At 35.7% G+C, this 21,179-nt stretch overlaps 2 protein-coding genes across 7 annotated transcripts; one reads left to right on the top strand and one right to left on the bottom strand.

The window, feature by feature from the left end:
- Nucleotides 494–15,210, top strand: LOC109363094 (squamosa promoter-binding-like protein 11). 3 transcript variants are annotated; one of them, XM_019609276.1, is made up of 6 exons: nucleotides 494–650; nucleotides 2,288–2,969; nucleotides 3,121–3,248; nucleotides 4,116–4,331; nucleotides 4,459–4,842; nucleotides 15,026–15,210. In XM_019609276.1, the coding sequence occupies exons 2-5, from the start codon at nucleotides 2,320–2,322 to the stop codon at nucleotides 4,788–4,790; spliced, it is 1,326 nt and encodes a 441-aa protein (XP_019464821.1). In that variant the 5' UTR covers nucleotides 494–650; nucleotides 2,288–2,319; the 3' UTR covers nucleotides 4,791–4,842; nucleotides 15,026–15,210. The 3 variants fall into 3 exon arrangements, with proteins under 3 accessions (XP_019464821.1, XP_019464820.1, XP_019464822.1); XM_019609275.1 differs by having other exon boundaries at nucleotides 4,459–4,843; nucleotides 15,031–15,210; XM_019609277.1 differs by lacking the exon at nucleotides 494–650 and adding an exon at nucleotides 842–1,013 and having other exon boundaries at nucleotides 4,459–4,843; nucleotides 15,031–15,210.
- On the bottom strand, nucleotides 17,606–20,943 carry LOC109362966 (ranBP2-type zinc finger protein At1g67325-like). Of its 4 annotated transcripts, none has more exons than XM_019609073.1 (10): nucleotides 20,794–20,943; nucleotides 20,487–20,532; nucleotides 20,270–20,385; nucleotides 19,528–19,798; nucleotides 19,236–19,306; nucleotides 18,858–18,909; nucleotides 18,660–18,769; nucleotides 18,556–18,586; nucleotides 18,301–18,452; nucleotides 17,606–18,044 (listed from the first exon to the last, which is right to left on the bottom strand). In XM_019609073.1, the coding sequence occupies exons 1-10, from the start codon at nucleotides 20,800–20,802 to the stop codon at nucleotides 18,042–18,044; spliced, it is 861 nt and encodes a 286-aa protein (XP_019464618.1). In that variant the 5' UTR covers nucleotides 20,803–20,943; the 3' UTR covers nucleotides 17,606–18,041. The 4 variants fall into 4 exon arrangements, with proteins under 4 accessions (XP_019464618.1, XP_019464619.1, XP_019464620.1 ...); XM_019609074.1 differs by having other exon boundaries at nucleotides 18,556–18,580; XM_019609075.1 differs by having other exon boundaries at nucleotides 18,864–18,909.

Here is a 21,179-nt window from a genome sequence, read left to right as displayed (position 1 = left end):
CTTATGTTTAATTCCCCCTAGTAAATGTTTCTTCTACGTTGACCATAAAAAAATAGGAATGAAAATCCTTTTATTATCTTTCAAGTGGAAATTTTAACTTAGAAAGCATAGTAAAAAAGTAAGAATTTACCTATTATTTGAAGGAAAAAACCAATAAAAACACTTTAAACATTAATGTTGACTCCTAAAAACTTTCTCAAAGCTCCATTAACTCTACCTGATTACTGCTCCACAATTAATTCGATGTGTTGGATATCAATCAGGATAAAAATAAATATGGTATTAATGAAGTAAAGTGTGTGATTAATGATGTGTTAGACATGTTTTAATCATTATAAGAGTGTAATATATATATACACATTCAATAAATTATTCATCATTCATTTGTTTTTAATATTGTGTCAGTAAAAAGTTAATAATAATTAAATATGAATAGTAGATGATATAATGATAATATATAAAACTTTTAAACCAAGAAAGAAGAGAGAGGAAGAGGCATTGTTGTAGTACACCACCTGTCCCTCTGCTACACTGTTTGTTGGCATGTGTCTGTTCCTTCTTCACACTCCAATTCTATTCATATTCCTCACCATTTTCATATAACTCATTATTCATTCCTCAATCACTATTCATCATTCCACTTCACTACAGTAAGCTCTCTTTCTTTGTTGTCTTCTACTCATTCTTTTTAGCACTAAAGATTTTTTAGCACTGTTAATGAATGAGATCACCCTTTTAATCCCCCTCTTACTATTTACAACCACAAATAATTAAGCATTATCTTTTCTTCAATTCCATTTTTGGTTTCTAAGCTTTTTCCTTTTTTTGTTTAAATAAAAACTTTTTATGATTATTATTTATTTTTTAGTACTGCTCTGCTGTGTTTCCTTTACTTTTTCAGTGTTTATTTCCATTTTTGGTAGAGTCAGATTGTAACTTCCTTTTTTCGAAGACTTTGATGATAATGCTAAGTAAATGCTGGACTTTTAACCTTACCCCAATCATCAAAAAATGTGTTTTTTTGTTCCCTTTTCATCTTACTCCTATTATCTCTGTGCCCTTTAAGGTTTATCATTTTCTCGGGAAAGTGGCATGCTAAGAAAGTTAGGTTTTCATGAAAGTTGTGTTTTTTCCTTCCCTCTCTTTCTGTGTTGTAAGATCTATAGTTGCTGTGCTTTTTAAGAGTAAAGGGACCTATAACTTTCCTTTGTACTAGCAAAAGAGTAACCTAATCAATTGGATTCCATTACATCTTAGAACTTTAGCTAAATAGAGTTCAATGATTGATATTTGATGAGTCCTATTACACTCGTGGCGAATCATACCAAACAAGATGGGTCATTTTCATAGGGTCCATGAAGTAGTATTGAGTATGAAACATGTTACTCTTGTATTTGTGTTGGGGGATTTCGGGCATTTATGATTAGGAAGGTTTGTTGCTGGCCTTGGTTTGAAGGAAAGCTAATATTGGTTTTGTTGTTGTAAAGATTTATACACAATGAATTCATCATTCATCTGAATTACTTTTTTTGAAGAGTGAATAATGATTAAAACATGAATGATAGATGATGTACTGACCATGTATAAAACTCATACACTGTCAATACATACGTTTTTTTTCTCTTGTTGTTAACTGTTTTATAGTTTTGGAAGTTCTGGTGTGTCTATATCATTTATATCTCATTCAACGGCTGCCTAGTTCTGACATTGCATAAGAATTATTGGAATTAAAGCTTCCAATGTTGTAAGGGAAGCTTTGGTAAGTATGGGCAATCCTTTGCAGGATTTTTTTAAATGGTAGTGCTTTCTGTTGATGCCATGAATTGTTGAAGTTTAGATTTGGGAAATGCTAGTAGCGCTAACCCCGTGTAGGAACTCTATTATTCAAGTGTCACAGATTGACTAGATGAGAAGTTTGTTTACATTAAAACTTTACCGATTCATGGATGTAATTTCAGAATACTTTCAACTTGATGTTGTCTTTGAAGATTAATCAAATTTTTGCCTTTAGCAATTAGTGATACATATTTAAGTGCAATTAGTGATACATTGATGATTTGAAATTTGTGGCAGATTCACAATTATTAGATGTCATATGTATTCTTATATATGTGTATCTCTATGAGTTGTCTATTGAGTTTATACAGGCATTCTTGGTGCCTTTTGCTTTTGCCAAATCATTAATGCAGTTTGTGTAGTGTCTTTGGCTAGTTAAATGTCTGCAAGAGCTTGCTTCATTTTTCCTTCCTTAAATAGAGAAACTAATATAGTAACATTTGAATCGTAGTTTTCAGATTACTGATTTTTTGAGCTCTTCTGATGGATTGGAATGCAAAATCTCCCTCACAGTGGGATTGGGAGCATCAACTCTTACTCAATGCAAAAGCAACTGAAATTTCCAAATCACTGCCACCAAATTGGAACGGTGAAACAAACCAAGAGATCAATGTTGGGTTGTTGGATATATCTGTCGGCAGTGGTTGTTCTGGGTCTGAGCTAATACATGCTTCGTCAAGGAGCTCAATATCAGCTTCCATCAATTCAACATCAAATAGGGATAGCAAAACATCTATGTACACTTTTGAAACTTCACTTGATGATTCCAGTGGTAAAAGAGAATTGTCTAAAGTTGAAATTTCTCATGGACTAGAGCATTCGTCTGCCTCTGGTGAACCACTGCTCTCTCTGAAACTTGGTAAGCGACTGTACTTTGAGGATGTCTACCCTGGAAGTATTTCAAAGAGCCCTTCTTTCTCTGGGGCACCTATGTCATCTTTGAGTACTGGTAAAAAATGCAAGTCCAATGGTCAGAATGTACAATTTCCACGCTGCCAGGTTGAAGGCTGTGGCCTTGATCTCTCATCAGCTAAAGAGTACCATTGCAAACATAGAGTTTGTGACAGTCATTCCAAATCCCCTAAGGTGCTAATAGGTGGTACGGTGTGTCGATTTTGCCAGCAATGTAGCAGGTAAAGCTTCTTAAGTCACATCGAGTTATTTTGAAAATGGATATGGTCTATGAGTATTAACTCTCAATCACATATCATTAAATTGGTTAATAAATCAGATTCATTTCTTGCCTTTTTGGGTCACGTTGATCACTTTGCTATAATTTTGAAGGTTCCATGGCCTGTCAGAGTTTGATGAGAAAAAGAGAAGCTGCAGACGACGCCTTTCAGATCACAATGCAAGGCGCCGTAAACCTCATCCAGTAGCCACCCGATTAAATCAACCATCATCACCCTATGGTATAAATCTTAAAGCTTTGTAATGTCCCCTTCTCCTGGAAATTTGTTAGTGTTGTATGCCATCGACGTAGTTTGCAGTTTATTTTAATTTATGTAGCATCTTAGCCTAAAATGATTTTTTCCATAATCATTGCTGGTTCTAGCTGGCTAAGATGACTTGTATTGCTTTCATTTGCAGTTTTCTTGAATTTCCTATCTTGTGGACCTTTTTGAAGTTCAATTTTCTTTAATTTTATGGATTTTATTGGATTTCCAATTGTTATATTTCTGAACTTCAAAGGTTCTTAATCTTCTATGACATGCACAAGTTAAGCACGTTCAAGAACTGTAGTTGCAACAGTTCCATGGGAACATTGATTTGAACTTCAGTATGTCCTTGCATTGAAAAAGATTTATGTAGTAAATGTGTATCACTGCATAGTGCATACAAGAATCTTAAGTTCTAGCTGTATAGCCATTTACAGTATACTTCAGGTATACCAATCACCCTTTCCATTATTATCAGGCTCAGAAGGGATGCTTCTATTACATCATGTGTAGTTTTTTAGTTATTGGCACTAGAAGTAGTCCTTAAATCCTGAGGAAAGTAGGGTAGCACGATCTTATCGCGGTTGTTTGGACTTATGTTTTGACATTTCATTAACACAATTTTTACATGTATGAGTATGAGATGAGACTCTTAGACATCTGATTCTGATTTAGTCAAACTATGAATTTTGCAGTGTGTCAGAACATAAACGAAAGAGTAGTCAATTTTAACTGCTCGAGTTATTAAGTAAACTGTTATCCATTTTTTCGTGATGATGCAATGCAACTATGCAAGCTTTACTATACCCTTCCATCTTCTAATTTATCTTTATTCTGCAGATGGGAGGCAACATATGAGCCCTTTGGCTCATTCAAGGACGGCTACAAATTTAGTTTGGCAAGACACACACAGCAGCAAGCTTCCCCAGACAAAAGATTTTCTATTCAATCCGGCCAAAGCCAATAATGAGATACCAAGTATTGGCACTACAGTTTCTTATGATTTCAACCCCCCTTTTACACTCAAAGGCATTGCAACCAACAGTGCTCATCCAGGTTATTTACCATCTTTAACAATTGAGCCTAATGATTTCACATTTAATTTAGAATGTTACTTTTATCATATATACTTAATATCATTAAGTTTTGCAATATTATTTACTTGGTAGAATACCTTTTGCAGGCTTAGAAGACTCGATTACCTCCTCCGATCATAATGTTACACAAGATTTTCACCATGCTCTCTCTCTTCTGTCAACCAACTCCTGGGGGGGTTCACATGAGCACAAGCTCATTTCTGTAGAACCACCCAACAATGCAATCGTAACCGGTCAGCCTGTAACACATGCTATGGGTCAGTGCTTACCTCCAGAATATTGGCATATTGGTCAACAACCAGTGAATTCCAGCATGTGGATCTCCTACTCAAATTGTGATGATAGCAATCGATTCCAAGAATTTCAACTGTTCAGAGAACCTTATGAGTCTGGTTTTCCTCACAACCAGTTGGGTTAACAAGAGTGTTATCACCCCAATAGTTTCAGCCAGATAAATTTACAGACACAAGGTCAGTTCCATCTCATACTCCTTAATTTGTAGTGCCTAATTTTTTTATACAATACTAGGATGATGTCTGGCTGTGTTTATTTTCTTTGTTTTGTTTTTTACATGAATGCCTCATCTCTCCACTCTAAAATATAAGGCTAATCCCGGCCTTACCCTGCGAAAAGACTGTTTGACTGTCTTTCTCCCCCTCTTTCAAGGGAAGTCCCTTCATCCCAGAAGTGACGTTTGACAAACCTTCCGAAAAGAGCTGAAGTAGCAATGTTTGCAGCGCTTATTGCCTGCAACGGAAAGAGCACCAACCAGAGAACCATAACTTGGAGTGATGTAGCACACTGAAAGAATGTCAATCTCTTTTCTTATTCATGGTTCACTATATGTTTGTTGAAAGTTAAATCTCCTTTAAGTTGCCTTGTGTAGATCTTTTTTCGTACTATCAAGGTATCCCTTGCCTTATGGGTCAGAAAGTAATCCCTTCTGAGGTGCGTAGCTACCCGTCCCAACAATTGTCCCTCCCTGGAATCGAACTAGTCATTTTGGTCCCCTCTTGGTCTTTCTGTAGATCTTTGATAATCAGTTAATAACCCCTTCATAGTTTCAATTTTGTTAAAAAATTAGAAATGAAATCTCGTTAACAGTGTTGGAGAATGAAATTGAACCGTGAGAGAAGAAGATGAATATGACAATTGCAGAGAATGAATGAATGTGTTTTCAATGAAGGAGAAGAAGGTGTTGTTATATTCAATGAATAAGAAACATATGTATTGATTGAGAGAATTGAGTTGAAGTATATGTGCAAACCTACTATTTATAGTTAGTTAACTAACAAGAAAAACAGACTTTCTACTTATAGAATGAATTAACTAACTCTAATACTCCCCTTAATTCATGTGTCCTTACCATGGTAGTTAAAATCGAGATTTTACTTAGGATCGGGAAGAGAGTCAAAGATCGTAAACGTAGGATCGTAACACGACTCGTAAGATCTTACTTATTAGTATATATATATATGCATAAAAGTTCACATATATATATATATATTCATAAAAATTTCTATATATAATACTATAGATATTCGTAAATATGCAGATATATTCATAAGTCATAATACTAAAGATAATTATAAATTAAAAAAATTATATAAATTACGAAGTAATATTATACATATAATAAATAAACTATAAGGTAATATTATATAAATTATGATGTAACATATATAAATTATGAAGTAAAATATATGCAAAATATAACATTTCATAGGTCATTCAAAATAATAAGCTCCACAAATTCCATCTAAAAAAATAGGGTTTTCGTGTTTTACAGCCACTGCTCACGTTTTATTAAGTTTATAGGGTTAAAAACAGACTGGGCTTAAAAAAACCCATCAGATCTGTTTTTATAAAAACATAAAAATTAGGGTTTCAACAAACCGGGTCACACATGACGTGTGACCCGGTTCCCCTTCTTCTCTACCCCTCTTCTCTACCCTTTTTCTCTTTCCATGACGGCGCAAGAGTTGAAGCTAAAGGCTGCTGGAGTTTCTGGTCGTGTATCTACCCTTAGCCTCTTCTCTACCCTTAGCTTCTTCTCTTGTGACTCCTAGAGTTGATGGTCATGCAGGCGTTGAGAGAGAGAGAGGACGTGAGGCATAGAGTGAGAGAGAGAGGAATGAGTGACAGAGATTTAGGGATCGGTGGGCTCGTCGATTCCACCGATTTTATGCACCTGCACGATGATCCCACCCGATCTCATGGAGGCGCACCCAAGACTGAGATCGAGCACGAGTCGAGGATCGTAAGATCGTGCGATCTCACGAGTAGTATTGCGATTTTGACTACCTTGGTCCTTACAAGTGTACAACCCTCAACAATTTCCTCAACTCTCTAAACCTCTCTACTCTCAAAGCCTTGGTCATTACGTCTGCAATTTGTATTTATGTTTTGCAGTGTTTAAGAGTAATCCTGCCTTTCCCAACTTGATCTCTTAGAAAGTGGTACTTCCTTTCTATGTGTTTGCTCTTGCTATGTGCAATTGGATTCTTTACAAGATTGATGGTTGATTTATTATCTACTTGCAATTCAATTATTCCATTAAAGCCTATCTTCCATTTTTCTAGCAGAGAACTAAGCCATAGTGTCTAGCATGCTACATGACAAGCTGAGATATACTCAACTTCACAGGTGGATAAAGCTACCACCTCCTGTTTCTTGGAGCACCATGAGATATGAGATCCATGTAGCAAGAAGACATAGCCCATTGTATTCTTTCTTTCCAATTGATCACCACACTCCAATCAGAGTATGCTACTAGTTGCAGGCTGTCTTTAGTTGTTTCACTTGAGAATAGAATTCCAAAATCACTTGTGCCTCTTAAGTATCTTAGAATTCTTTTAGCTGATGTAAAGTGTGACTTCCTTGGATCACTCATAAACCTATTTACTAAGCGAACACTATATGAGATTTCTGGCCTAGTTTGACATATAAACCTTAGACAACCAACCATTTGTCTATACACTGTGTTGTATATAGTAGGCTCATACTCACCCTTGTCAACCTTCAAATTCACCTCTGCTGTTATTTTAGTAGCATTGCAATTTAGCATGTTGAACTTACTCAAAACATCATGTATTTACTTTCTTTGTTGCATGAAGACACCACTTTCAAGCTGTTTGAATTCGATACCAAGAAAATATGTCAATTTTCTCATATCAGTCATCTCAAATTCTGATTTTAGCCTTACTTTTGCCTCTTCAATTTCTTTTGTATTGTTCCCTGTGATGAGTAAATCATCTACTTATAGGCAAATGATGAGGATACCACAATTGTTCATGATTTTGATATACACTTCATGCTCTACATCACACTTCTTGAAGCTTGATTTTGAGAAGAAACTATCAATTCTCTTGTTCCAGGCTATTTGGGTCTGCCTTAGGCAATACAATGCTTTCCTTAGCTTGTAGACCTTAATCTCACTGCCTTCTATTACGAAACGTGGTGGTTGTTGAACATATACCTTTTCTTCAAGGGGTCCATAGATGAACGCAGATTTTACATCAAGCTGCCACATCTCCCAATTGTTTTTACTTGCTAGAGCCACTATTAGTCTCGGTCTCTAGTTTTGCAACTGGTGCAAATACTTCAGAGAAATCAATCCCCTCCTTTTGCATAAAGCCTTTTGCAACAAGTCTGGTTTTGTGTTTAGTAGTGGTGCCATCAGGATTCATTTTAGTCTTAAAAACCCATTTTAGTGCTATGGGTTTCTTGTCCATTGGGGGCTACACCAACTCCCTTGTTTTGTTCTTGTCAATTGATCTCAATTCCTCCTGCATTGCCTCTTTCCACACCTTGTTATTCATTGCTTCTTCAATAGAAGTAGGTTATGCATCTGCAAACAGAGCAATGAACTGCACTAATTCCCCTTTACTATTGACAACATCATCATGTGATATTAGCCCATCTCTGAGTCTGGCAGGTTGGTTTCTCATCCTTGTAGGCCTTCCTACATCATTTCTATTAGTTGGTGCCTTTAGTTGAGTCTTAGTTTCATCCATTTTTTTAAGCTCCTCATCACTATGATCACTGTCCTTCCAGTCAAGAGAAATTTGAACACTGGATAATGACCCTAGTCTTTCTTCTTTCCAGGAGCTTGATTCAACAAAGTGCACATCTCTACTAAACATTACTTGATTTGTTCTTGGATTGAATAGCTTGTATGAGTCAGTAGGATGATAACCAACAAAAACCATTGCTTCACTCTTATCATCTAGTTTTCTTCTTTGATCAGGGATTTGCTTGTAGCATAGGGATCCAAAGATCCTGAAGTGCCTCACTGATGGTTTCACTCTTGTCCATACCTCTTCAGGAACCTTAAAGCAAGTCTCTTTGTTGGATAATAATTCAAGACATCGGTTGTTGTAGTTGCAACCTTTCCCTATAGGCCTTGTGGCAAGTCTCTACTCCTTAGCATGCTTCTAACCATGTTTAGGATGGTTCTGCTTCTTCTTTCAGCCACCACATTATGTTGAGGAGTGTATGGAGTTGTGACTTCATATATGATCCCATTCTCCTTGCAAAACACCTCAAATTCTTTGGAAGTATGTTCACCTCCTCCACGTGTCCTCAAGATTCTGATTGATTTCTCTAATTGTTTCTCAATCATGCACTTGAAGGTTTTAAAAGTAGCATACACATCACTTTTTGCTTTGCCTTGATCAGATATAGCCACAATTTTCTGCTATAGTCATCAACTAGTGTCATGCAGTATATGTTGCCACCTAGAGAGGGAACCTCAAGTGGTCCACATACATCTGAGTATACTATGTTCAATAAATTGTTGGCTCTTGATGAAGTGAATTGGCTGAAAGATTATCTTGGCTGGTTGCTAATTAAGCAATTGTCACATACTTCCTTAGGCAGATGTATTGTAGGCAAGCTAATGACCATTTCTTTAGTCTTCATGAGACTTAGATCCTTAAAGTTAAGGTGACCAAGTCTCATGTGCCACAACTATGCATTATTGGACAGTCTCCATATTAAAGCATTGAGACTCAATTGCATTAAGGTTTACCTGAAAGGTTCTATTCTGAGTCAGTGGAGCTCTCATTACCTTTCTTTGAGTGGAGTCAAAAACTTCCAAGCATCCTCCTTGCGTGTTCATTGAGAATCCTTTTTCAAGTAATTGTCCCAAGCTGATTAGGTTGTTCCTCATGTTAGGCCCAAATAGTACATCAGTTACCATAGCCTTTCTGTCATCTTTCTTTTCTATCATTACATCACCAGTTCCCTCAGCCTGAATCAATATGTTATTTGAAAATCTGACTTTGCTCTTCTTGCTTGGGTCAAAGTTAATCAACCAATCTTTATGTACCACATCTCCTCACCTTTTTCTTTTTGGTTTGTTGTCATCATCAATAGCACTGGACTATCATCCTTGTCTTCCCTTTCCTCCTTCACCATGTATGCCTCACTGTGATGTTTGCCATCAAACTGTCTTGACACTGCTTGACATTCAGCAGAAAAATGCCCAATTTTGTTGCAAATGAAACATTTAATTTTCTTACTATCAATATTCTTCTTACCACCCCTACCTACATTGAATCTTCCTCTTCTTGTGAAGCTAGTAGGTTGCTCTTGATCATGTCTTTCTTGATCTTGATTTGTATTCCTAGCCTTGAAATCTCTTCATCTACCTCGGTTTCTATTTCCACTTCTGTTATAGTAGCTTCATCTTCTGGAAGTTTGGGCTTGCAAGGCGTGATCAATTGGCTTTTTGTGGATCTTTCTATGTGCCTTTGCTCATGAGCCTCGAGGGATCCTTGAAGTTCTTCCACCCTTAGTTCTTCAAGCTTCTTGGACTCTTCAATATGATCGAAGCTAGGAGTCAATGGCCTTAATATCTTCTCTACTATAGTCTAATTAGTGATCAATTCACCACATGCTTTCATAGCATTTGTATGGCTAATGATCCTGATGCAGAATTGTGACACTCTTTCATTAGAATCTATCTGCATAAGTTCATATTGTCTCCCCATAGTCTGCAATCTGACTTTTTCAGTTGTTCTGCTCCTTTGTTACCCTTCTTCAGGATTCCCCAAACTTCTTGTGAATTCTTTGTTGCTGCAATTTTCTCAAAGTGTGCATCATCTACACATTGATGAAGTAGACACATTGCCTTGCAATTCTTTCTTTTGTTCTCCTTGAATGAACCCTTTGTTGTTCTGTTGCTTCTTCATTAATCTCAGGGTATCCCTCTTCCACAGTTTCTGTGATTTCTTGAAAGCTCAAGATTGCTTTCATCTGAATGCTCCATCGAGTTTAGTTCTTACCATCAAGAACAAGAAGATTTGTAGGAAAGTTTGTGCTTGAATGACCTATGCTTTGTAAGAAGAAAAGAACTCAGAACAGGATGGGAAGAATAGAAGAAGATGTTGTCCTCTTTGATCAACCTTATGCTCTTATACCAATTTGTTGGAGAATGAAATTGAACCGTGAGAGAAGAAGATGAATATGGCTATTGCAGAGAATGAATGAATGTGATTTCAGTGAAGGAGAATAAGGTGTTAGTATATTCAATGAATAAGAAACATATGTATTTTTTTTTATAAGGAAAATTGTATTAAAATGAGCACAAGGGGTGCACACCCAATACAAGAGAAAGATCAAAGAGAGATCTTTTTACTAGCTAAATTGATACAATTTTTTGGGTCAATACACCAATTAGTAAACAAAATAGAAGAGTTTACATATGATTAAAACCAAACTCACGATCTATTCTGGATTAAATCCGTAATATGAACATAGCTTAGGTCCTTTCCTGAGAAAACTGCTTCATTCCTCATCAACCAAATTGACCACACCACAGCAAACCACAACATTCTCCAAAGATTTAATCCTTTACCGGACACAAAAGAATTACGAAGAAGGAATAATTCTACTATTGATGCAGGAATATTAACCGGAGTTTGAAGCCAAGAGTGGAAGCCATGTCAAACACTCATAATGAAGCCATAAGAGATAAATAAATGATCCATAGATTCTACTTGATTCTTACATAAAACACAAATCATGTCATCAATCCCACAAATGATGTTCCTTTTGAACAACTCATCCGTGGTTGGAATCCTTTGTCTAACAAGTTTCCAAGCAAAACAACAAAGAGAAGAAGGCAGACAACTAATTCAATACTTTTTTAACACATTATCTAAAGAAGAGTTATTATGAATCACCTGAGCCAAGTGTGTGGTTTTAACCACACATGATCCTGATGTGTCTAGCCCCATCTCCAAGAATCTGAGACCTCCTTCCTACACGCATGATGATGAATCAAGTCAAGCAGGTTTCTCGCCAATGACTCTTGTCTGCCAAATAAATTCCTTCTCCACTGAATCTCCCAAGAGCAAACCTCATTAGACCAGAAACCATTATGAGCCACCAATGCCCTTTTATCCACATCAAGAGAAAATAGTCTAGGAAAAACTTCCTTGAGACTCTGCTGATCCACCCAAGTATCAAGCCAAAACAATGTTTGGTTACCATCACCGATTTCCTTCCACACATTCTCAGTAAGCTAGCCACCATTAACCCTGTTAAGTGAGCCCACTTTTCCCAAATCCTTCCACCATTTGGACGCGGAATTAGGAGTACAACAAAACAAATTAGTACCATACTTGAAATTAATTACCTTCACCCAAAACGCCTCATTGTCAATAATTCTCCGCCATTTCCATTTCCCCAACAAGGAATCGTTAAAAACCGAGAGATTTTGCAAACCTAAACCTCCTAACTCCTTAGGCTTACAAACATCATCCCAAACAATACCTCTATTACCATCCTTGTTACCCCAAAAGAAATTTCTCTGCAAAGAAACAATTTTTGCCAAGACCTTCTTAGGAGCTTTGTAGAGGGACAACATGTATGTAGGAATGTTTGAGAACACCGAATTGATGAGAATAATCCTTCCTCCAAAGGAAATATGCTTGCACTTCCGTGAGGTAAGCCTCTTTGACACCACCTCAATCAAGCACTGCCAAGTAGAAAGCCTCCTCGGATTAGCCCCAACTAGAATTTCCAAGAAAAGAAATGGAAAGGACCCAAGGTTACACGATAGGAAATTAGTTGCACCAGTAAGAAAAGAATCCGAAACCGAAATGCCAAACAAAGAACTCTTGTGGGAGTTCCCTTTTAATCCAGAAATTAGTTCAAAGCACCTGAGAATGGATTTGATACACCAAAGATTTTTGACATTAGGCTTACAAACAAGAATAGTGTCATCAACAAACTGAAGATCACACACCTCCACTCCACAACTTCCAATTTTGTAAACCTCAAATAACCCAGCACTTTTAGCATTGCGCATCAAACCTGCGAAACCTTCCGCCACCATAAGGAATAAGAAGGGTGCCATAGGATCCCCTTGACGAATGCCTCTCGAAACAGAGAAAAACCTCGCTGGGCTCCCATTTACCAACGCGGACATTGAGGTCGAAGAGAGACAACCTTTTATCCACTTCCTCCACTTATAAGAGAAACCAAACCTAGAAAGCATATAATCTAGGAAACTCCAATCAACAGAATCATAAGCCTTCTCAAAATCAATCTTGAACAACAAACATCCATCCTTATCCTTCTTAGCCGAATGAATGATTTCGTTAATCACGACCGTAGCATCCAGGATACTCCTATCATGGATAAAAGCTGACTGAGTAGGGGAGATTAGAGAACTGATAACTCTCTTAAGCCTTCCTGCCAAGATCTTTGCAAGAATCTTATACAAAGATCCAACAAGAGATATCGGTCTAAAATCTTGGATCTTATTAGGGTTTTTATTCTTCGGAATCAAAGTGATGAATGAAGAATTCAAACCCTGCAGAATCCTACCACTCAACTGGAATTCCTGAACAAAAAGGATAATATCCTTTTTAATCAAACCCCAAAACTCCTGGAAGAATTTGAAATTGAATCCATCAGGCCCCGGACTCTTGTCACTAACATAACTCCAAACCTCTTCTCTAATCTCCTCCTCCAAAATTTCGAAATCCAGGTACATGACTTGAGAAGAATTCAACCGGTTAAAATGCACTCCATCCAGTCTTGGCCTCACAAATTGAGTGCCGGAAAATAACCTTTTAAAGTAGGAGGTTATCCTTTTTCTAATAATAGGATCTTGTTCACACCAAACCCCATCTATCCACATACCATGAATTTGGTTTCTTCTTCTCCTATTGTTGATACAAGCATGAAAGTAACTAGTATTTGCATCCCCTTCCTTCAACCATTTACACCTGAACTTTTGTTACAAAAGATTATCCCTCCAATTAGCCGTTTTCCACCAATCCGCAGTCAACTTCTTCTTTAATGCAATTTGATTTGAGTCCAAATTAGAGCTCCCTCCCAGAAGGTCTAAATGTTGAATTTCCTTAACCAAGTTGCCCAATTTGGATTCAAGGCACCCGAAAGTCTCCTTATTCCAAACCTTTATAACTTCTTTCAAAGACTTTAATTTTTCCTTCACAATAAAAGCCTTCAATCCTGCATATCCATATTTAAGGCAACAATTTGAAACCAACTCCTGAAACATATGATGCTTTAGCCAACAATTATTAAATCTGAAAGGAATTGGACCCTTATCAACCTTCTTTTGTCTAAGAATGATAGGACAATGATGAGAAAAATCTTTGTTCGAAGCCCATTGAGTAGTATCTTTCCATAGAGACATCCAACCAGCTGAAACAAGGAATCTGTCCAACCTGCTCATTACACTATTTCCGGGTTGTTACCAAGTAAAATTTCTACCAATTAATGGCAAATCAACCAACTCCAGCTCCCTTAATCAATCATTAAACAATTGCGTCTCTTTTTTACAACTTCCCCCTATACCACCTTTCCTTTCAGAATCACTTCTGATTGCATTAAAATCACCAAAACAATACCAAATAACATCTCCTAAGCTCCTTTTCAAATTCACCATTTCCTCCCAAAGTTGTTTTTTATGGGCGAGTAAACAAGGCAAATAGATGTTTACCAAGCAACAAGAAACCTGACCGCTCAGCCAAACTCCAAACGTTGCTAGAAAGCCAGTACCGTGAAAAGTGTTATTCCTTTGAAATTTTCTACTATCCCATATGCTAAGGATCCCTCCTGATCTACCTGTCGAAGGATTAAAGTATTGAGAGAATTGAGTTGAAGTATATGTGCAAACCTATTATTTATAGTAGTTAGTTAACTAACAAGAAAAGCAGACTTTCTCCTTATAGAATGAAAGTTTTCAAAATAGCAGTTGAACAAAATAAGTTACTAGTTTTCTTTAGTTTGTTTTGGATTTTTCTTAGCCTTGAAAATATATCCATGAGTGTTTTTTTTTATAAATATTTTACTGACTATGTAGTAACTATAGACCTACTCACCTACCTCCATCTGGAAGTATTTTTTGGTATGCATTTCTCGTTCTTTCCCTGCCCCATATAGTATTTCACTGCCCCAAATGTATACACTACGAAAACATCCAGTCACAGAATTCCTCAAAATTTAAATGTAATTACTGTTTTGTTGAACTTGAACTGCTGGTTAATATTAACATAACATATCTCAGTAATATATCTATGCAGTTATATTTATATTCTGTCTCTTATATGATGAAGTGGATTTATTTCGATTCTTTTTAACAATCCAAATTGTTTGTTCTACTTGCAGGTTTATAGGTTTGCATCGGAAGATGCTAATTTGTTGTCTTTTGTTTATTTTTATTATTATTGCACTAATTTCCTCACTTATAAACGCTAAGGAGTAAGGACCAGATTATTTTGAGGATGTGTTGCTGGACAGATTGGTAGTTGACAAATTTAATATGATATAATTTATGGATAGGTGTATTCTAACTCTTGCTTTTTTTATTACGATATTTAATTCACTTATTTATTTCTTAAGTATCTTGTGTCATTAAATAGTTATTTCTTATTTCTAATGGAGTTAGTTATGAAAATCAGTGTTTCTAATAATTTGCTTGAGGTTATGAAAGTAAAGACAATGAATTAGAAATTTTTATAGATTGAATTTTATCTGGGGAAGTTAAATGTTTATGTTATGCAACTGTAGTTTTACTTTCTATCGTTATAAGATATAACATAAGCAATGGCTAAGACAAATATAAGAGAAAATATTTCAACAAATGCAAGTCAACCAAAATCAAATTCAACCTGCATGAACGATTTTCTGCCATCCCGTTCTGTAACATAATTTAAAATTACAAAATTTCTTCTTTTCCTCAAATCTATTATTGGAGATAATTCAACTTCAAAAAACATGGTTATGTCCTATGAAGTATGAATTCGCCAAATACCCTTGCGTGTCAGTGTTCGACATGGATACGCTCAGATTCGCAAATGACACATGTCCGTAGAGTATCCAAAAATAAAAAATAAAAATAAATATCAAGACACGTATCAGATTTGTTTTCAATAAAATATATGATATATAGATTCGTTTTCAATAAAATATAGGATATATAGATTTGTTTTTATAATAAGATAGATTTGTTTTCAATAAGCACTCACTTATTTAAAGGTCAAATCAAACCAACTTACCATCACACCACATTGACTCTCAAATAGCTGGTACTTTCCGATCCATTACGTCGCCGACCGGTGCCATATGTATGTTGTGAAGAGCAAACAGAAAAAAGGCTTACCTTTCTTGTTTCTTAGTTTCTTTTTGCTTAGTATGTTTATAAAGAGAAGAAGATGTGTGAGTATTAATAAGGACTTACCTTTATTTCTTAACAGAGAATAGAAGAAAGAGGGTAGGAGAGAAGAAGAAGATTTACACTTATAATTTTATCATATTTTATGTATTTTTTATTAATTTATACGCGTATCCCTGAACATATTGTATCCTACATTTTAGAAAAAATATATATCGACGTATCGGATATATATCGTATCTGACACACATATCCATATCTGTGCTTCATAGGTTATGTCCATGGGATTACTTGGGACGAGTTTAGCCATTTGTTTGAAGTCATACTTGATCTGATCAAGGCCTAATAATTCTAAGGTTCTTATCCATTAATTTCAATTGATTCCTTTTAAAGCAATAATTATTTAAGGCAAAGTCGATTATTATGCAATTATATTTATATTAAAAAACAATGAGATACTTGATTAGAATTTAGAACCAATTCAGTTTTAGATATCATGTTCTTAGTATATAAAAATCGATCCAAAAAGCTATTTATATCGATAAGTGAGGATTACTTTTTTAAAAGAGTCACAGTCATTGGCACCTCAGAATTATTAAATTTTCATTTAAACCAACAAAAGGGTCACAGTCACTGGTACATTTTTTAAACTGTTTCACAGGTATTGGTATTTAGTAATGATGGTCCACAGACCACAAGCATGAGAATACTACTTTACATTTAAACCAACAAGCAGTGCAGGCTCCAGCAAATGTTTCTTGAGACTTACTAATATCAAAAGTTCTGAATTAAAGAAATCTATTATCTACCAAAAATAATCTTACTTCATATAACCAAATGTCCCAACATTGCGAAAAAAAATGGTCTTTGCATGCCGCACTAAGGAGTAGGGGTAAGCAGAACTGGACCTTATCCGCTCATCCGATTTGGCTCAATCATGACAGAGTCTGAATATGGTTAGGTTTTATAAGGTCTAGGGTCACATTCGAATTCAAAAATTAGATCAATCAATATTTAGAATTGGATAAGGGACAAACATGACTCAACTCATGTCATTCGTCATGTTTGTATGTGCATATCTAATTGTCTATAAAGTAATGGCATCTCTTTAACCCCATACCATTGACTCTCTAAGTTTTTCATCACATATATGTATATTTTTAATAAAATATCAAATTGCACATCCACAATAACAAGTAAATATTAAGAAAATTTTATCTAAAAAGGTATGCATTATATTTAACTTAGTCTAAGTTTGGGGTTTAAAAATTGACCCGATCAACATTCGATGTTGGATTAACCTTGGGTCCAAAAAAATAATTCGACCAATATAGAGCCTATAAAGGACAAGTCTTACCCTATCCATTCTCACCAATGGGCAGAAGATAGACCACTTAATAGACACAAAACATGTTCCTACTAACCACTACTATAAATGTGACAACCAAAATTATCTAAGAACATGAAATCATATGCTTGAGTTATCTAATCATCTAAAGATACTTAACTAGACAGTTGAGGCAGGCAGGATAGGAGAGAGGACCTTTAGGTTTTTGTGAAAAGGTGCGCTTACCAGTTACCATGTGAAAAAATAAATCGACCAATATTTTATGTGATGTCAATCGATCCATAGTTTTATTGAACCAAAAGAAAACTAAATAGGAACCTGCAATAACCTTTCTTCCCACTGGTACCTCAACTAAAGGTATATGATAACACAACAACTAGAGCAATGAGTTGATTCTGAGAGTATGGTACCTATCTATAAAATACCATAACCAACTTGTAAAATCTTTGCCAGGGTAAGATGGCAGACACAGGCAACAACATAAAATTCAAAGTAACCAAATACCATCTCAGTTACTATAACATGACACGGATAATAATGAGAAAGTGAGTGACTTGACAACTGCAGCAACATAGATGACGACAAGACCAACAGTCAGACACCCAAATTGAGCAATGTTGGAGATAAATCTGGACCTTCTCAACCCAAACATGTCCTAGTACTCACTGGAACAGTAAATAATTGCAAATTAAAAGATGCAATGGACAAATATGAAAGAATTTAAAATGGTATAGCTGTAAGTTGTATGAGGATTCAAATTGGAAGAAAGCAAAACCAATTTTTTCCAACCAATCCACTTACACAGCTTCACGACTATCTGATATTTTATGAGGTTTATTATGTATAAAATTGCTCAAAAATAAATAGAAGTTGCAACAAACAATGCAGGCTATCGAAATGAATATATTTTTCACAACAAACCTGGTCATTTTGACCTGAAGCCGGTGATGGAGATTTACTGGACTCGGTTGGCTTTTCTGCACCACAATTCTGTCTGTTACACTTGGTTCTGAATGGATAGTTTACATTATTACATTTCTCACACTTCCAGCTTCCCTCAGGCATCTTTTGCTCTGAATGAAAAGTAGTAAGAAAGAAGCATAATTACTAACTAATGCTCTGTATCAGATAAGATAATTGCATTAATAAAGTGGAGATAGATGCAGTGTAACTTACTGGAATTTTTGTCAGATTTTGAGACCTGCAACTGAAAATTCAAATCAAACAACATTGAATATGAATGATAATGAATATGATCAAAAGATATGAAGGCAGCAAACCTGAGATACAGGCTTTGGGGTGTTGCACTTTCTCATGTTGCAAACATTTCTGAATGAGAAGTTGATATTGCCACAGTTTGGACACTTCCAGTCATCGTCACGAGTTGTATCTATAAGGAAAGTAAGAGTCAGGGTGAAAATTTTTGGCCAAGAAACATCCATTTCATCCAAACTACACATAAGCTAAATATGACAAACCTGTGCCTCTTTTCGGAGAATTTTCTTCAGGAAAAAATCCTGGCCTTAGGCCCTGCTCAGATAAACATTATTATTAAATTCCACCTTCGAATAAAACTCAGTAAATGACACAATTTTGTTTACAATTCTAACTTCTTCAACTCATTAACTAGTGATCTCACTAATTAATGTCCTATAATGGTGAAAATTTATATGTAACTTGACAAGGCTGCAGGGACACACAAAGATAGCATATATTATACTTGAAGTTAGCATGAACTGCTGCAATAACATATTGAAAGTGGAAAATACTGCAAATACACACACACAAAATTCATCACTTGTCATCATAAAATTAAAAGTTTGCACTTCGTAAAAATTGAAATCTTTATATCATACCAGGGGTCCAGGTCCGATAGGAATACCCACACCAAACCGATCCACCAGTGGGGGCAAGCCATAGATCCCACCTATTAAGAATTCCCAATAGAAAAGTTATATTAATTGCCACAAGAACATATCTAGAAAAGATAATATTGCAGAAGCATCAATCATTATAGCACTAAAATGAGAAAAAAATCAATACAAGATGTGGGCTTTCTTAATTGCTACTTTATCCCAACCACCTCACCCTTCATTATATAATACAAAGGAATAGTTTTATAAATCAGAAGATAAAAGAATAAAATACCGTTTCCCATCATTGATCCACTTGAGTATGGTGTCGGTCCTGATAAAAGCAAGGGTCTATGAGGACTACCGGTGGGAAGGCGGCTTCCATAATCATGATGATATGCTATCCTTCCAGAAAATGGATCATAGGGAAGAATAGGTGACCCATTGAATAGGGAGGATCCATATGGTGGTACCCCAAGATACATTGAAGAGGGAACATTAGATCCTAAATAAGATGCTGAGGTTGAAAATCCCTGTGGAGCTGGTAGAGGCTTGGGAGCAGACTTCTGGAAAGATACATATGAATACTTTAGAATTTCATTATAAGAATAGCTAGCTTTAAAGGAAAGAACATTATGTCAATGACTACGTCCGGTTAAATTGCATTAACCAAAACCCATTGAGAATACAATAAAAGTTATACAACAGTTTAAAAATATAGTACATAATACAACATAGTCATTGGCAAGTGTACACAACTTCTCATACATATGCTCAGCCTCTGCTACTGCCATTATACAAACAAAAACAATTCATTCCCACATGATTTATTTTCCCTCCATTTTGGAATGACAGTGGTGACAGGCACAGAAATTAACAGACAATAGGAATCTAAATAACACAGAACAAACAAGTACAACAAAAACATATACACAGAACAAATAACAGTTATTGATTTAATTAACGGGCCTTTGTAGATGATTTGCAAGATGCAAGTCACATTTTAAAACAGCGCATAATTAGATTTAATATCTTACTGAATTATGATCTGCGGGCCTCGGTTGAGTGCAATTACGCATATTGCAAGTTGTCCTGAAAGAGAAATTGACATTGCCACAGCTAGGGCATGTCCAATCATCTTCCCTACGACTACCTAGAAACAAAAAGAACAAGCACAGTTATAATTCACCACAGAACCAACTAAGAGTCAAATAAATAGCATTGTAGTTTTAAGGATTTATGCATTGTAATCACCATCAGTTCTAGCGCGCTTGGACGCTGAAGAATTTCTGTTATCAAACTGCAGATAAAAACAAAATGAAACTAATCACTATAATTGATGGTTTGACAGCAAAATCTGTGTAACAATTGATTCAAAACTACTAAAATTGATTTATGAATCGTGAATTGTTATAAATCTTACATCAACCAAAAAAAACGAATTCGTTGAGAAAGGAACGGGTCGATAAATAAACAATAACAGTTGGGAATTGAAATGCGAGATTAGATAGGTGGTTGAATAATTAGGGTTAAGTGAAGGAATGGGAGAGAGAGCGTTTACCTGAGACATGAAAACGAGAGAAATGAGTGGAGCGGTTGTCGTATGAGCAAACCAAAAACTTCGGTGGCTGCGCCTTTCAAACCAAATTAGAGAGACTCCACTCTTCACCCCGTTCCGTTCTACCTTCTAGGTCTGTTTGGGCCCGTAATATAAAAATATTACAACTCGTTAGCAAAACTATATGCAATTATATTTGTATATTCATTGATTTATTTTTAAAAGTATTTTATATGTTTTATTATTATTATTACTAGCGTGTCGAGTCGTACCGGTCACCCGCATTCTTATTTTTTGATATAGTATGTATGATCTTTATATTATACTAGTGTGTATAGACATTTCGTGTCTGCCGGTCAATATTACATAGTATTACGTATTCAATTTTT

Source organism: Lupinus angustifolius, chromosome LG12 (genome assembly GCF_001865875.1).
Source record: "Lupinus angustifolius cultivar Tanjil chromosome LG12, LupAngTanjil_v1.0, whole genome shotgun sequence".
In the NCBI taxonomy this organism is placed as follows: Eukaryota; Viridiplantae; Streptophyta; class Magnoliopsida; order Fabales; family Fabaceae; genus Lupinus; species Lupinus angustifolius.
The sequence above is the reverse complement of the archived record's forward strand: the minus strand, read 5'-3'. Positions and strand labels throughout refer to the sequence as shown.

Coding starts and splice junctions, on each gene's coding strand:
- LOC109363094 (XM_019609276.1), top strand. CDS start 2,320: ATGGATTGGAATGCAAAATCTCCCTCACAGTGGGATTGGGAGCATCAA. Junction 2,970..3,120: donor TTTTGCCAGCAATGTAGCAG/GTAAAGCTTCTT, acceptor ATAATTTTGAAG/GTTCCATGGCCTGTCAGAGT. Junction 3,249..4,115: donor TCAACCATCATCACCCTATG/GTATAAATCTTA, acceptor TTTATTCTGCAG/ATGGGAGGCAACATATGAGC.
- LOC109362966 (XM_019609073.1), bottom strand. Junction 19,307..19,527: donor TGGATCAATGATGGGAAACG/GTATTTTATTCT, acceptor AATTCTTAATAG/GTGGGATCTATGGCTTGCCC. Junction 18,770..18,857: donor TTCTCCGAAAAGAGGCACAG/GTTTGTCATATT, acceptor CTTTCCTTATAG/ATACAACTCGTGACGATGAC.